This window comes from Lampetra fluviatilis, chromosome 62 (genome assembly GCF_964198595.1).
Source record: "Lampetra fluviatilis chromosome 62, kcLamFluv1.1, whole genome shotgun sequence".
Lineage (NCBI taxonomy): Eukaryota > Metazoa > Chordata > Hyperoartia > Petromyzontiformes > Petromyzontidae > Lampetra > Lampetra fluviatilis.
The window spans coordinates 8,087,705-8,105,646 of NC_136336.1; the positions used below are offsets into that span (position 1 = coordinate 8,087,705).

The window sequence follows — 17,942 nt, forward strand, 5'->3', positions numbered from 1 at the left end:
GGTTAACATTTATAATCCGAGTCCGACGTTTCGCCAGTGATTACAACCAGCTTCATCAGGCGACAGTCATGAATAGCTCCGCTACGAGGAAGATTTTGACAACCCCTTCAATAGTCACATTACTTAAACGAATGGCCATTAAAAGTAAAAAGATAAACCTACAATCCACCTAATGCATCACTTAGTCGCCCAGTATAAATGTTTTATCTTTGGGGGCCCAGGGTTATTGTCGAAGAATGCGTGAAGTTTGTTTTTTAATTGCACTGTACAACCACTCTCAATAAAGTTATCGCGTGATGACGTCATCAAGCAAACCGTCGCGTCGTGAGGTCACCACGTACAGGGGTAAATGTGCGTGATGACGTCATCAAGCAAACCATCGCGTCGTGAGGTCACCACGTGATGACGTCATCAAGCAAACTATCGCGTCGTGAGGTCACCACGTACAGGGGTAAATGTGCGTGATGACGTCATCAAGCAACCACCGCGTCGTGAGGTCACCACGTGATGACGTCATCAAGCAAACTATCGCGTCGTGAGGTCACCACGTAGAGGGGTAAATGTCCGTGATGACGTCATCGACCCGTATCAATAAAGTTGTGTCGTGTTGTGTAGAAGACGAGGCTCAGGCTAGGGCTGGTGTTGGTGGTGTCTTGGCACGATGACGGTGGGTGTCTGTGGAGCCTCGCGCAGGAGCAAGGCGACGACGTAGAGAGACAGACAGAGAGAGAGAGGCGCTCTGCTCTGGCTCTCGCTCCGCTCTTCTGGCGCCTCCCGACCGGAGACAAATAAATAAATAACGAGTTAAACTCGAGCCTGCGGCCTAGCGCCGCAACCACCAAGTAGGCCTCGCTTCAGGGCGCGAGCTTCTTCATTGACAAAGTGTACGAGCTGTGAAGCGATCTTAGCGCTTCTGTTATAAAAGGATGAACATTGTTTCGCTTAATTGGTGCTTACACGTATTTTCCGTTCGTACATATTACAATGAGCCGTTCAGGCGAGGCCCCAGTTCCATCTGTCGGAGCTGGTTCTTTCGCGTATTTGTATAAACAATTATTCTTCCCATTTGTGTTAAACTAGATGTTTGTTTTAGCCTTACATTGTCAGTTTAGCGCGATGTGGTTTACCCGTGGTCGTATTAGACCATGTTCTCAAGTAACATTGTTTTAGTTTGCTTACAATGGATACCAATTCCGTGATGCCTCCGTTTCTTCTCGTTAACTTCTCATTGTAAAATGCTCGCCTTTGAAAAAAGTGCCGCTAATTCCATGCCGGGTTCGTTAAACTCCACCGTAGGGGAGCGATTTACAATGGGACATTTGGGCAACTCGCGAAGCACGACACCGATTCCATCGCAGCCCAGATCCGACACCCGCAAAAGTTATTGGATAAAGATGACGATTACGTTTAAAAACCACCAAAAGTTCGTCACATTGCGTGAATGAAGAGCTAGCAGTATGTTGTATGAGGTCAATTATTCAGCCTTAGATTTTATTTATTTCAGCAGGAAGTACCCAATGAGCGGTCAGGCTCTTATTTCATGGCGACTTGTTAGAGATTATACGGTACACATCTTAATTACAATCGTGGTTGCATTGATCGCGATACAAACAGCAAGTATCAGAGCGTGCTTTACATGTTACTACAGGAATACAGAACCGGTCGAAAACTAAATAATGAACATATAATGAGAAAAATAGAGGCATTGCGTATGTAGCATCTAATACATTATAATTATTTAAATTATCTAATTACATATAGAAAATGTCATAACTCCAACCTTACTATTTTCAGTAACATTTTTGATATTACTACCAAATACCCTTTAATTAACACTGCGAAGTTCATCAATATGACAGATTACTATCACGTAAGAGTTGTATTAAAGGGTAGTAAATGTGCAATATACATTTATACCTACATCTACCCTATTTGGATTCTTTGCACCACTATGGTCAATAATGTATTTTTAATGCTACCTTGAACTGTTTTTCACATTACATATATCCATATTTAACGACCTGTGATATTTTAAATGTATACACTTGTGAATACTTTACATGCAATGTTACTGTGCTTTTAATAATGTCTCATAGCGTATGCGCCCAGGTAATGTATGTTGAATCTCTTTTGCACTGTATGTAGCCAATCGTGCTCATCGGAGGTATGGTAATGTTTCACCTTAAGACCTCAAATCGCTATCGTAATGATCATTGCCTATTGAATGTGCTTGCATGATTGTTAAGGTACAGGGGTGGAGCTGCATTGGTATTGTTTCCAAGTTACTACCGTTATTTACCGTTTGAGTTGTTTCTACTAATGTAATTTTTCTTGTGTTTTTCTTATTGAAGGTACAGTATTTGTGGAGTTTTTACATCTACTGATGCTACGTCTACTTACATAGATAAGATGAATGTTTTTTCTAAGTGTCAGGGGGCTTCGCAAATGCAGTCACGCCTTTTCCTATACGTGGCCGCTACTGCGGTGGTGACGAGTTCGGGCACTTGCAGATCCCCCAACTACAACAAGAAGCAACATTACTCTCATGCACTCGCTTTGGCAGCGATTAATGACCAAATCCACGATTTGTGGCCGTGGACATGAACACACTTTTACTCGTAGGCAATAATGCTGAAATACCACATCCTTATCCCAAAATTTTAATGTCAAAATAAACATTTTGGTGTCGTAGACCTATATGGTTACAGCTTGCATGCATAATTGCTTGTGTGTACATTAATAGCTTAATGTACAGCTCTATGTATTGTATGTAACCTTTTGTGTGTATGCTTAAGTAAATTTTCATGGTGTCTGTGACAGGCTGAACACACACAGCATATGCATTTTACAAATGTATTATGACAACCAATTCCTGACAACCAAAAATGGACTTTAATGGTATGATTTAGGATTTTGTTAGAATGTAAATATTCATGTGGCGTGCATGTGGCGCTTGCGAGGCCCCCTGGAGTTTATGAAGCCGTTTTCCACAAACCCTTTGAGCTCGCTGAAATGATGCAAAAAGTCGAGCAAAACAGTTGCAAGGAAATTGTTTTTGCTTAAGTTTTTGCAGTGGTTGAAATTGCGTGGCCTGTTTGCTCGCGGGATTCTGTATTGGCTCTCGCAAGCGATGGTGCAATGCGCGTTGTGGAAAACGGCGGCTGTGTGTACAGTATTTTGATGTTCCACTACTCATTGTCGCTTGCTTTATATCGAGTCCTTGTTGTGGCTATTGCCGCTTACCGTTTGGGCACTGCAAACTAAAACAATGTAGAAGAATTGAAATGGAAGATTACATTTTTTATTTTCTCAAATTCAAAAGTAACATTAAGTCTAAACAAAGTGTACAAAAACTGAAAATCATCAAAACACTCCAACTGCTGGGACTGCGAAGAAGTTTGGCTTCAAGTCCTCTAAAGCGACCATGTAAGGACCGTAGTTTGCGCTGTGAGAATGTCACTGGATTACAAGAATGTGGTGTGTGAGGTTGTTTAGCGTGAAACCAAACGTGAATAATTGAAAATGTGGCGTTCGAGTTTGGCCCGACGTGGATGCACAGGTTGTGAAAATGATTGGCCACCATCGGCATTAACAACAAACGCTGGCGAAATAACTTGGAAGTGTTCACGTTTACAGATGATGCGGGGTTCATGCTGTGAATCTGGCTGCTGGGATTCGATTCCCAGCCATGGCCAACGTCTGTGGCCATGGAGTGATGTCTGACCTATCTGGTCCTGAGGCGTTGCACCAATGCGCATATTAACCATCATGCTGTAATATGGTCGGTCACACAACTCCCTGGACCGACATGGCCTCATCCAGCAGTGGATTCACAGTGTATAGATAAAAATAAGAAATATAATTGACTGATTTGGGACTACTGTATTGTCTTCCAATTATTTTAAGTATTTGAGGGGTTTTTTCTGCTCAACGTTTACGTCATGCCTGCACTCTGACCCTCGCTCCTGAATTTGATCCCCAACTTCCATCAGCGATGAGTGATGTTAGTCGGTCCTTGGTGCTTCTTTCCCTTAAACAACACCGAGTGCTCGATACTCTTTGGTGCTTTCGGTAAAGTCACGTTGGTAGAAAAATGAATAATAATAAAATAATATATCTACCTACGTAACTTTACCCAAAGAACCAAAGAGTATGGACTCCTGCAGTCACGAAATCTTCAAATCAAGATTCAACACCGAGTAGCCTGGTGAAGAAAGGTCAACCCCCATTACCAACACATCATTGGTAGCGTTGATAGGTCTTCATCTAACAGTGGGTTAACATTGATGTGATGCTGTTTTTAACTAACACAATCGGACGTTAAACCAAGCGGGTGCCTTCACAGAGGGTGCTCGTCTTGCTTCAACCTTGATCCCGTGACTTCAGGGGCTGCTTCCAGGGCCAGTCGGCCTCTTCAGTTTGTGGCAACATGGGCCGTCTTACCCGGCCCGGTGCCAGGCACGGAGCCAGCACCCTTCCCAGAGAAATGAAGTCGCGTTGCACAACAGCTGCTGTTTGTGTGCGCAGCTTGTTTTTTTTAGTTGGAAATGCTCACTCGCTGATTGACTAGTGCTGAAATTGGTACCAGCTATGGTAGCAAAACTTGAGTAATACCGATTTATTCATATGGCTAATAAGAGTCGATTATTTGATAACCCGCTCATTTAAAATAGTTATTTCACAATTCACTCTTGTTGGCCACAAATAAATTGGAAGTCATCTAATGCAGGTTGTACCAACAATTAAGTAATATCTGTTCTCGGCTTGTATATTATTAATGCAGTCATTATAGGTGAAGATTTCTAAGTTAATTTGCTTTTCAAACTCGTGAGTGTTGCTGGAGAAATCCTGTGATATGCAGCAATGGATGGCATTTAAGCATCTAATGATAAAGCAGTTAATTGATTGAAATCCATTCTTGCTTGCATCAAATTATACACGAGACTTATTTTACCACTTAAACGACTTAGGCAAAATGATATGCTCATGTGACATTCAGGCTATTGGATCGAAAAAAAAAACTATCCAAATGAGACGGAGCAAGTCAGAACGAATACAATGAGATGAGAATTATTAATTAAAACCACGAACCTGGATCGTGACAATTAATTGGAATCGCTAGAGATGGTTGAATTGCTACTTGCCTTGTGGCAGTCTTGCTGTTATCCATAAGGGTCCTGATTCATACCGAGATTAAATGGTTAAAGCACATCGTCTCAGCAATTTAATGAATTTTTTGCCGATTGAAACATTGGCACACTTTTGCCAAAAATCTTAGCCAACAGGAACATTCGACCATGTAATTTGGGCCTTTTTATCACTTTCCAATTGGATTTTTTCCTAGAATATGGTCAAAATTTGTGCCGTTTTGTGAGTGTTCAAAACGGTCGTCATGCTTATAGAGACTTTAAATTCCACTACAAATACAGCGTCGCATATCCGACCACATATCCACCCTTACCCATCCACACCCAGTGCAGTATTTAATGTAACTCATTTTGTATAGGTGTTCACAGATCCGGACCTTTCAAGTGTCCGCTAATGCCCCAGTCCCCAGCAAGTTGGATACGTTCTACTCTACGACCAACTGTTCTGTCGTTGGAGAGATGCGCTGCTTCTCGTTTGTCTGGAGCAGGGAGATGCTCCGATGTGAGACTTGCCACTTCGCAGGGAAGCCGGCTTCCCACGCGATTCCTCCTTTCCCACCTCACCAACCCCCTCTCCCTGCTGCGCTTGCGTTTTACGACACAGCCGCTCTCGACGTGGACACGGGAGCAGGAAGGGAGAGTCGGCGCCGCCCCCCGCACCACCGCTCGTCTGCCTCTTGCGCAAGCGAGGGGGGGGGGGGGCGTACTGGCAGGCGGCGCGGCGACCGAACAGCGTTTCTCATGCAGGAGCCGAGCGGAGAAAGGGCTTCCTCTGCTGCAGCCCTGATGTCCGACGCAAGATCGTGTGCTTGCTCGCAAGTTCCGTTGAGGCTCCCGGTGGTGCTTTGCCGATCTTAACGATGCCCTTTGAACTCCCTCGCCTCTTTGCCACCCCTGCATTCCCTTCTCACCTATCACCTGTCAGGACGTAAAGGAAGACTGGCACATTGTGCGCAAAATGTTTATAGGTGGTCTGAACATCGACACCGAAACCGACACGCTGACTTCCTACTTCTCCAAGTATGGCACGGTGGTGCATGCCGTGGTGAGTGTGTGTGCGCGTTCGTCATACAAATGTAGTTTAGATAATTACAGTGGTACCTCAGTATACATCGTTAATTCATTCCAGAAGGTAGGACTTATACCGAAAATGACGTATACCAAACGAATTTTCCCATAAGAAATAAAGGGAAAGGAAATAATCCGTTCCAGAGTATAAAAAATTATATTTTTTATGTCATTATACATTAATGGGGTTGTATAAAATAATTTAGACACTAATTACTAAAATGCATACATACATTTAAATACATTGAAATAAAAATAAAATTGAACATCACTTTACCTTGCTGAGAGCAGTTGATAGCCTACGAGGATGGTGGGGAGGAGGAGGAGGAGATGTTATCTTTTGGAAGGAGAGTCCCTTTCCATTAAAACTTCAGGAAGCTGATATTCTGGGGGGTTTTTTCTTTCTGTCTTTTTTCTTGACTTGGACCTGGTTGAGGCTCACCAGGTTTGAGTTTTACTAAAAACCGGTCCATATAAGTTTGTTTTATCTTCTATGAATGTCCCTGAAGTGTGACTTTGGTCATTCCACACAATACTGCTACGGCTTGTTAGAGCCGTAACAGTATTGTATATGCGGGTACTGTACGCGGTGACTCATCCCGACCCATACAAGTTCTAGCAAGCGCGTCGTATCCCAAGCAAGACGTCGTATCCCAAGACATTTTTCTCTCGTCAAAACACGACGTGTACCAAATTCGACGTATTCCAAAGCGGTCGTATACCGGGGTACGACTGTATATACATTTGATCTCAAGATGCAGGAACGGTATGCATATGGCTATACTCGCTGGATTACTGGACACTGGAAAGTAAAATGCCCCTTCAACTTGTACCCGGTATAATAATATCATTTGGTTATAAGGTGCACCCCAAATTTTGCTTTCAAGTCCATGGGCAATGATATAGTAATGGAAAAATAGTATTTTATAATTCAGGATATATTAATCTTGATTTGAAGCCTTTTTAATCATTTTTCATGATATAGAGAAAGTAAGATCTTATAGGCAGCAGAAGAGAGTGAGCGATCTTCCACTGAGCTTCTGAAAATGAAGTGGATATTCATATACGAGCTGTATGAAGAAATGTGTAAGGTGAATTAAATGCTGAATTATTGGCCATTTACATTTAAGTTGCCAAAGGTTTGCTATGTCATGTGGTACTGACAAGATAATTATCTGGCATAATTTGACGTGCGATAATGAAAACCGGTGAGGTGATCTTAATTTTAGACAGATGAGAAAGTACTGATGCATAGATTCTTCTCATTAATTACATTTATGCGCTCATTGATGATGCATCATATAGTTTGCATCGTTATACATTACTGACTGTTAATTCGAATGATATGCCAATACTGCATTGAGGTATCGGTGCAAACAATAGCCGTGTACAAACAAGGCCAAATGAGATGGTAAAAGTAATTGATTCTGTAATCTAATCATAGCTATTGAATTGTTACGATGCGTAAAATCGGTGAATTGTTAAATGCCTGGTAGCAATATGAGAGGAAGGGTTATGAGTGACACACCGTGAGTAGCTCATCCAATAGCTTTGCCCCCTTGGTTCTGGTTGCGACCCCTCCCGTCCTCCTTGATGCCTCTTACCCCCTCCCTTAACTCCGCCCTTCTCCCCGCTTCCCTTTGGGCCTTGTGATCAGGTTCTGAAAGACGCACGCACGAACAAGTCGCGCAAATGTGGCTTTGTGACGTACTCTGGCGTGGAGGAGGTGGACGAGGCTATGAGGAACAGGCCGCACATGATCGACGGAGTCGTGGTGGATGCCAAGCGTGCCATGAGTGCGCAGGTGCCTGCATCACTCGCTCTTCTTTTTTTTGTTTAATTTGTCATTCCCCGCACCTCCGACTAGCACGGTAGGCTCTTTCGTTGCAAAATAAGTTCGACGTTTAGAATAGGACAGCAGCCTTGCGTGCGTGCGTGCGTACGTTCTGCACGGTCTCATCAGCGAGCTCCTGCCAAAGGCAAGGAGGCTGCATTGGCTGGATCATTTTTCCCGCATGCCCAGCCACCGCATGCCCAAGTAGCTTCTGTATGGCTGGATAGAGTGGGCAAAATGGATGCAGCATGGGCTGGAGAAGAGACGGACTAACGCGGTATAGGAGGATGTGGAGCTGAAGGTGGCATGTCACAAGCGCTGCCACGATCGTCCTCTGGAGGAGGCTCGTGAAAGATGCTACTGGGCAATTGGTTGCAGTCACCATCCAGTAACTACGGAGGGAGGAGCAGCGATGCTCACAATGAGCGGCACGCCAAGTGATACGGTGGGGGGCGCAAGTGTGTGCATCTGCCAGTCGTATTGGTCAGTTAACCCATAGCACTTGGATCTGTCTCTTACGCCCCCCCACCTGCCAGCACGGGTTTTTAACAAGTCACGAAAAAAAAGTAGACCTGTTCTGGCATAAGCGTTATGGTGATGTCACCGTCACTTATTGGCCAATGGTGGCTGTTTGAATGTTGAGATCTGGCCACATGTGGCAGAGCTTTATAGGTAGTTGCTAACGGTGCTTGCCCTGACAGTCTGCACTACCATTGAGGGAATCTTTGTGTTTGTACGAATGCCATGCCGAGTGTTGGTTGGAGTCTTCGTGTGTGTGTGTGTGTGTGCGCTGGCTGGTGTGTGCTGGCAAGAATGCAAGTGTGTGCTGGTTGGACTCGACGCGTGTGTGCTGTCAGGTGTGTGCTGACTGGATTGCAAACGTGTGTGCTGGGTAGTGTTGGCCACTTCACCCCTCGTGCACCGGCCTTCATCGGTGCCCACTAGCAGCACTTGCCCCTTCAGTCTTGAGGGATCTTTGAATGCTATGTAGTGTTTTGCCCCCTAACCCCCCCGTCCCCCACCACTGTTCCTACAGAACATGCGCATGCCCGGCTCACAGGAGAAGGTGACCAAGATTTTTGTTGGCGGCCTGGGCCGCGAGATCACGAGCCCTCATCTGCGCGAGTACTTTGAGTCGTATGGCGCCGTGCTCGAGGCCTTCGTCATGAAGGATGCCAAGACCGGGAACTCCCGCGGCTTCGGGTTTGTGTCGTTCAACGACCACGACTGCGTCGACAAGTGCACCCGTGAGTCGCTGTGATGATTATGATATTGAACCTCTCGGTTCTAAATAAATTAGTTAAATCTAGATTTAAAAGGGCATAGCTTCAGTGGCTTCCGTATATTCAAAGCAAGAGCATTTCAGATGGCCGCAGAAGTGCATCTGAAAGCGCGCAATGCAATGACGGCATTTGTGCGGCCACAGATGGATTCCTTTAAACATGTAACCTGACGCCATTCTCACGAATCAAGTGCACTAACATTTTAACGACTGCCGTTTCTTGTGCGCAGAGCAACGATACCACATTATCAACAACAAACAAGTGGAAGTCAAGAAGGTGTGGACCGAGCACCAGCAGAAGGAAATGGGCGGCGGTGAGTCGTCACCTCCGCACACGGTCACTCGCACCGTTCTCGGCTTGCCCCGGTAGCGCGTAGCCTCTCGGGAGTTTTTGGGAGGACGTGTGTTTGCCTTACTGCACCTCAACTCCCAATGGTATTTTTCAGATATACGTTTAAACGTGTATGTACGTTATATTAAGTTTTACAAATGTATTTTCAGGGCTTGCTTTTGTCTTAACTTTGCTCTTGTAGACATCACAAGTTTAAGAAAAGGATTCACTTTTTTCCTTGACTGTTCAAATCTTAAGGTTTTGGTTTTCCTCAACGTACACAGAACGATCACCACCAATCACTTCTCATGTAAAAGTTACCCCCAATTAGCACTGCACTCCCATGAGCACGGTTGGCTACGTACGGTGTGAAAGAAGTGCTTTTTGTCACGTACAATTGTCGCGCCACCCTCACCCGCTGGCATTCACCCGTGCCACGCCATGTGCCGTTGCAGGGCGCGATCGCCACGGCATGCCCTCGTCTAACATGCCCCCGCCCCACATGCAGGGCATGCAGGGCATGCAGGGCATGCAGGGCATGCAGGGCATGCAGGGCATGACGGGCATGCAGGGCATGCAGGGCATGCAGGGCATGTCGGGCATGCAGGGCATGCCGGGTATGCCGGGCATGCAGGGAATGTCGGGCATGCAGGGCATGCAGGGCATGTCGGGCATGCAGGGCATGCAGGGCATGTCGGGCATGCAGGGCATGCAGGGCATGTCGGGCATGCAGGGCATGCAGGGAATGTTCGGCCCACCAGGCTTTCAGGGCATGCCCCCGCCCCGCATGCCCGGCATGTCGGCAATGCCAAGGGCACAGGGGATGAAAGGGCCACCGGGAATGTCGGGGATGCCGCCGCCGCCGCCACCGCCACCGAATATGCCGGGAATGCCGTCTGTCCCGGCTTTGCCGGGAGTGAACGGCATGCAGGCGCTGCAGGCTCTGCAGGTGCTGCAGGCCGTGCAGACGCTGCAGGGCCTCCTCATGCCCAACACGCAAGCGTCCGCCTCTGCCCTCGCTGCCGCCGCCGCGGCCATGCCGGCCATGAGCATCACCAACGCCATGGGCCTTGCCAACACGTTGGGAGCCGGGATCACCAACCCTGGTGCGGGGCCTGGCTCGGCCGCGTGCAGCTCCTACGATCCGAAGATGATGGGGACCATGAGCGGTCACGGCCGCGATGGTTTCAACGGCAGCGGCAATAGCGGTGCGGCGAGTAAGGGGGCAATGAGCTCCCACGCATGCACAAACACGGGGTGGGTGGGGGGGTTTGGGGTTAACTATTACCTTGCAACACGCACATTACAAAGACACCCTCAATATTATAGCCTTGACAGACTGTAGGGGCAAGTGCTACTAGCGAGCACATGAGCACCTATGAAGGCCGGCACTGCACATGACCGGGTGGGTTGCCAGAACCAGCGAGCGCACACACACCCTAGCACACATGCTTGCACTCCAGCCAGTACACACCAGCCAGGTTTACACAGTTGCACTCCAGTCGGCACATGGCCATGTAAACGCTTAACTCTGATACCTCGCCCTTCCCATTTTAGGAAATGGGACCGAGAACCCCTACAGCGGCAGCTACAACAAGTACGGGGACATGAGCGCCTACGGAGGGGGCACGACCGAACAGGGCTTCCTTGTGGGCAAGGCTGGCGACGGCGGCGGCGTTCATGGCGCCTCGCGGCTCTACAGGAACATGCAGGGTGGGTAGCGCTCGCGCACATGTGCTCGTCATGGCTGAGCAGCTGGCCGCCACTGGCTAGGAGATGTTCACCACCTCGCCTGCTATGCAGGAGGTTGTGGGTTCGATTCCGACTCCGACGCCTGTATGTTTGGAGTTTGCGTGTGTTCTCTCTCCCTGTGGTCGCATCGATTGTTCTCCGGGTATCCCGATTTTTCCCTCCATATTATAAATATGCGTTTAGAGTGGCTACGTGACATTTCCACGTGAAAAGCCACTTCGTTGAGCGAGCGTTTGTGGCCAGATCGCTTATGAAAAAGAGCTACATAGCTCAGTGGGCCTGACCTGGCAAAAATAAAAGAATAGTTGAGATTATTTACAGTTTTGTGGCAAAATTTTGCGGTTCAATAGGACATGCCAATTCGTTACTAGTACCGCACACCGGTGTGTTGGAGAGCAAATCCACAACATTTACAATCTGAGTACGATGTTTTGCCAGTAATTACTATTTGTATCATCAGGCGGACAGCCAGATTTATATTATGGATGATATTGGTCGAGAAAATCTCTGTGTTAAACTGAGATCTTACGACGCCTGAGGTCGGAGCCTCAATTGTGGATGTCCAGATGGGCCTCGAGCCTGGCCCTGGGCCTTGTCCAATCCCAAGGAAGGGCCGTCTATGATCGCGTGCAGACTTCTGGTGCGTTCCGGAACGTACAAGGCTTAAGTGCCAAATAAATGTGACACTTTACCCCCCCCTCCCCCCTCTTATTCGTTACAGATGAGCGCGAGGATTGGCAGCCGAGCAGCTCCAACGAGCTGGCGCGCAGCGACGTGTGGTCACACTTCCAGCTGCTGGGCAGCGGCATGCGCTGCTGCCTGTGTAGCGTGAAGCTGCAATACAAGGGAGACAGTCTGCCGGCGATGATATACCACCTGCAGAGCCGGCACCCGCAGGCCCTAGAAGGTTAGAGTCTTGGAGTTCCTTTCACGCCTATTGCCTCGCTCGCATCTTAGGACGACAGAGCTGATTCTACGCGGGCTTCGTGGTGAAAAGGAGGGGAAGGGTCCCTTTAACCGTTTCACATTCAATGTGTTTTTCAACTCTTAATTCATCCTGCAGCCAGCCACTATTTTAATCCTGTAAAAGTGGGTCCCTTTGATATTGGGTTAAAATTTGCAGAATTAAAGGAGACTTGAGTGCAATATTTTTGTTCCACATGTTTCACACAAGATGCAGCAGACACATCCTGCATCTCACCTACAAAAACCTACATTTGGTAACTGGAAATATCATCCTGCCATTGCCAGGTTCCCAGATTAGATGGGATCAGCTGTGAAGAGTTAACAGCAGTGTCCTGCCCTCCATGTGCCCCCCCCCCCCCCCCCATTCAGAGGCGGCATCTCCTTGCTCTGGCTGTTTTAGTCCTTCAGTATTCTTCACTAATTTTCACAGTGGGGGTCACTTTCGCCGATAAGACATCCGTGTGAGGGCCGCCACACATTTGAAACAATTGGTGTTTGACATCAGGACGATGTTGGGGTGTTCACATTTGTGTATTGTCGGGCTCCGCACTAAAGTTCCACCAGGGGCGTGCGGGCCCTTGCAATGAAACACATTGCTCTCTCGTGAAGCGATTGGGGTTACAGCAGCGAGATCGCCCCTTGCTGAGAACCTGGCAGGACCCTCCTGGGAAAAAGTCTTGAGACTCGGTGAGGCTTTCTTGGGTAAATGAGCATAATGATAAGAACCTTCATATAATAAATGTCATGTAAAACTAGAGGACACTGCAGAAACATAAATTGTTGTACTGTGATTCTGCATCTACGTAATTGTTCGTCTCTTTGAATAATTTGCAGACAAACATTACTCGAAGAGGGAGTCGAGAGATGGAGACTGGGACAACCGGAGGGATGACCTGCGGTACTACTGAGGATCGACCGCTGTGTGGTTGTACAAAGAGTTGTTCATTCTTCGACTCCACCCACGGCTATATTTGAGTGAAACAAAACAAAATCGGAACCGGAGTCACTAGCGACCGTCGAAGGGTAAACTGGCAGGCGTTATCTTCGGTGGCGAGCTGTGTGCTTTGTGCCCGACCACATTTGTTTATTAAGTAGTAGAAATTCGTGAAACGTTAGAGTGTAGGAGTTTTATACGCTCGTTCTTGGGAGTTTTCTTTTTGGGCATCGCTGCTTTGACATGGTCGCCGATCTTGCGTGCCTACACCCACTTGGGGGGAAGAGTTTCACATTTTTGTTGAGATAAATCTTCTGTAACTTACAAAATTTACTTCCAATAGTTATGAACACTGGTGGCGGAGCCAGTGGGGGGGTGGGGTGGCACGTGCCCCCCCAATAATATGATCGAAATCCCTAATTTCGATCAGATCATTGGGGTTTATTAGTAATATATCCGCATTTTGCGACTGCCACTGTGTAGCAGATTGTTACGTGCCAGGGACTCTATGAGATGATAGGACAATAGTCTGAGTCCATAATTGGCAATAAGTAGCGGCAAAGCAGTTATAAGTGACTCACAGAATTGTGCGCAGTTGCGTATACAGTACACGACTTGCCTGCAGGCAAATGCCTTCAGCGAGCGCGATGCTGATCACACAACACGGTTCGAATTTGACCCTTGATCGATGGCTGCACCATTGCCGCACACGCGTCGAAAACTGAGAAACTGAATAAGAAGCAAGGGACAAGTCCTTACTTACTAACAACTATCACTTTTCATTGCTGGAGGGGTTGCCCCCTCCATACCTGAAAATCTTGGCTCCGCCATTGTTTATGACGATAATTTTGCCATCTTTTGCATATAAATTATGAAATGGGTGCATTAGGGTTAATGGTTACTAATATGAGAGTAATAAGTGTAACGATGTTGTTAATGATTTTAAATTTAGCGCTTTCCGAGCATTCTAACAATTTGTGTGGCGGCCTTTAAACGCATTCATACATCGACTTGGCCAGGTGACTCGTGGGGCTAATGTTGTATGTCGTCACTTCAAGGTCCCAGCTCAAACCCAGGTACCCACCCGCTTGCAATTGTAACCCGGGGCCTCAAGTCTCGAGAGATGTTGGTCTCATCCCTGTCCCCGGTGTCTCCCACAACACCCATCGTTTAGCATGATTGGCTACATATGGTGCGAAAGAAGGTCTACATACATACGTTTAATTCTGCTTATTTCCAGCCCTTAGGAATGACTTATGGAGGTTCGACTGCAATGTAACGAACCTCTTCATAGCAGGGCAATGGATCGAGTGCAACAATGTCCCAAGTGTGGCTAACGGATCATTGAGGTGAACCGAGAAGTTCTGTAATTTCATCTTCCAAATGCTGTCATTTAAGAGGGGGTAGAACACTTTCTGGTCTGTGCAAGAGTTTAAATTTCAAATGTATTCCTCCCATGATCTTCATCTCATGCCAGTAAGTCCAATTGGCATACAATTTTGAATGTTCCTTTTTGATACATGTCGATGAAAACCGCTGCAGCCTTAAGGCACGTTGAGGAATGACTGGAAGACAACACAAGTCGACTTTCGTTTCTCTTAATTGATTTGTCTGCTTTCAGTGACTTTTAGACAGCTAATAGCTTTCTGTACGTATTCATTAACTGCTATTGTGTGCCCACTGCTGCATATGTGCACTGAAATGTCTACAGTGAAATCGAGTGCCAGACAGATGTATTTGACAGTGCTTCTCGGTACAATCAATGCACATTAGTTCGAGTTTTGTGTGGCCTTCACAATTAACTCTACGTCACTTTAACTCCCATGTGGCGCAGTGGCTTTTTCATGGTCCTGAAAATGTCTTATCTGAATTCTCCTCGCCTTCACCTTGAGAACGTCTGCTTGTGATGGAAGTCGACACACAACAACCTGCTTTACTTTACTCTGGGAGGGCCGGACCCTGATTCAACCCCATGGCTTCAGCCGGCCCGAGCTCTGTGCTCTGACAGTAAAATCAATCTCTGCTAGCAACCCACCTCGCTCTGTGTACCTTTTAAACATCCTGCTCTCAAAACGGGTTGACCTGTCTCGTATGCACGTGTAGGTGTGCATGTATATACACGCCGCGCTACAAGCTGTGCTGCCCGCGATGTGCAAACGCCCAGTATAGTTATTCAACTGTCATGTAATTTATCTAAGACGGATATCTTCAACTGGGTCTCAAGAATATATGCTGCAGGAAGGTGGTCATGCATTGGGTTGTTCGGCCAAGAGATATGTTAACCTGGCCTGTCTCGCCCACCCGCAGTCAGCGCTGCTCCAATTGAGTAGCTGGTGAGACGTCCCCAAACGACGTTTATGTTGATGTGGGGGGAGGGGCCCCGTGGCTCGGTCGGTGCCAAGTCAGCACCGCTGAGATCCGGGCTCAGAATTGAGGCAGCTGCCGTTGGTTAAACCGATTCCTTAAATTGTAGCGAGTTAATGGTCTCGGCCTCGTCACCAATGACTGCGAAAATAAAAACAGTTGTCACAAGTGCAGTTATTCTCTTGACGTGGCAAACCCCCAACATCACAACTGAGTATACGTCAAGTGTAAATTGAGTACTCGATTGTAAATGTGGGTTTGCTCTGCTCAGTACAACGGTGTGCTGAATTGGTGATAAATTGGCACGTTCTGTTCATGTGACAAACCTTATTAATTGGCTGTCTGGTGGAGGTGGGTGTATGAAAACTTTACATTTTCGCGACGTCACCCATCATTATTTCTAACAATGTAGGTCGCGAAAGCTTACGTCGTAAGTATCTATAACTGGTTTGACTGCCATACAACTGATCTCGTAGAAAGTGCGACCCCCCCCCCCACTACTGCGTGAAGGATTAAAATACCACTTAAGATTTAATTTAGATTTTTTTGCAAAATCGCTCCTGAAGTAATGTGGCGTGAACATGTGGCCGCAAAGTTTCCAAATTGTGTGGCTCATGAAATGGAGACGGTGGCTTCAGAGGAGCGAATGTTATTGGCGTGCACGATGTTATTGGCGTGCACGATGCTGAACTACGCCGCGGCGGCGGGCGGCGCGTTCCAAGATGAGTTTGTGCTTCTTGGCCGCGGTAGCCCTGATAGCCGTTGCTTTAAACGGGAGATCTTAGGCTTTTTTATTGCATTAAAATAAACTCATCCTTTTCTAGTCGTCTATCTGTGCCTGACTCCCAATTTCTCTGAGTTGTGTGTATGTACGTTCGACTTCTTTTGCACCGTACGTAGTCAACCGTGCTAATCAATAGGTATGGGGGAAAGACCACACATTCAACACGAGTAGTTCTAAAGACGGTGTTGTGCTCCTTTACGAGATCGAGACAATGTTTAATTTGTAGGCAGCACTTTGTGTATATAATGAATTCAACCTAAAATGTGTTCGTTTGGCAACCGGAAGCCAATCCAGCTCTGCAAGCACTGGACGGGGACATGGTCGGATCTTGCAGTTCCCGTCCCGTCGAGCCTTGTCGATACTCTGCTACACGCCACCATGTTGGCTGTCTCCAGCTCGTCAAGGTTTGCTTTCCAAAAACGAGGTCTGCGTGTTGAAATTAGCTCGAAGATGTCCGAACAATGCCAAGCACCCACCTACAGCTTCCCGTCCGATGCCGTAGCTGGTTGAACCAGAGCTGGGGACTGGGAGGTCATGATTTGCCCTGTCGGTCATGGGGGTTGTATGACCATACTTCACCACATTGGTCAATAGCACTGTCTTAAAAGGGAAACGGGTAATTGTTTTGGGCAATGCCCCTTTTTGATGAGCTATGAAGGGCCACGTGGTGAACCGTTGAGGGCAGTACAGAAACATTTATTGTACTTTACTCTTATGCTCCCACGTCTCCCCGTATTTGCCAACTTGCACTGATCAGCATGGTGAAGTATGGTCACTTTGTTTATTCAATCGAGCACCATGGATGGAGAGGTAATTACGGTCTGAGATTGTATGATGAACTTCTTTGCACTGTATGTCGCCAACTGCTAATCGGATGTCTACACTTCGCTGCGCGGACCAAAGTACTTTGTAAAGCAGCAGACGCCAAGTTCCCGGCGTACTTTGTGAACACTTTGCCCTGCAGCCGACGGAGCATGCCGTGCTCACCCGGCCGCGATGCCAACTCGGAAGCCTTCCGCAGATTCAACGAAGCGCACGGTTTTGTCGTGGGAGGGTATTTTGTAAGTAAATGTCCGCTCTTGCTCTCTGTGCGGCCTTCGTAGCGGCTCTGTTGCCCAAAATAATAACTCTGCGTTAAGACGAGTCCACAGCCGTGCTGCAGAAAAGTGCAGACACATCTCCATTTGCCCCTTCAGTGCGGGATGGTGTTTGACTCCCGGCACGTGCGAGTTTTCTCCAGGTTCTCCGGTTGCCTGCCACCTAGGCCTCGGCAAGGTAAGGTAATTTACCCTTTTTACCGGGTAAAAGGGTAAAGGTGTCGATATGCCAAGGGGTAAGGGTAAGGTAAAAGGTAGGCTCGTTGCTTTTTACCTTTTACCTTACCTGCTAAAGGGTAAAAGGTAGGGTAGAGTGATTGTATTGTGGTAAGGTAAAAGGTAGGGTAAAGGTAGGCTCGTTTTTACACTTTTACCTTACCTTG

At 47.1% G+C, this 17,942-nt stretch overlaps 1 protein-coding gene across 2 annotated transcripts; it reads left to right on the plus strand.

The window, feature by feature from the left end:
* Window positions 1-570: 570 nt before the first annotated feature.
* LOC144951412 (uncharacterized) lies at window positions 571-16,507 on the plus strand. 2 transcript variants are annotated; one of them, XM_078881652.1, is made up of 10 exons: window positions 630-667; window positions 2,352-3,426; window positions 6,073-6,192; window positions 7,873-8,019; window positions 9,086-9,296; window positions 9,562-9,645; window positions 10,118-10,870; window positions 11,220-11,375; window positions 12,136-12,321; window positions 13,215-16,507. In XM_078881652.1, the coding sequence occupies exons 3-10, from the start codon at window positions 6,106-6,108 to the stop codon at window positions 13,286-13,288; spliced, it is 1,698 nt and encodes a 565-aa protein (XP_078737778.1). In that variant the 5' UTR covers window positions 630-667; window positions 2,352-3,426; window positions 6,073-6,105; the 3' UTR covers window positions 13,289-16,507. The 2 variants fall into 2 exon arrangements, with proteins under 2 accessions (XP_078737777.1, XP_078737778.1); XM_078881651.1 differs by lacking the exon at window positions 2,352-3,426 and having other exon boundaries at window positions 571-667.
* The last annotated feature ends 1,435 nt before the right edge of the window (window positions 16,508-17,942 follow it).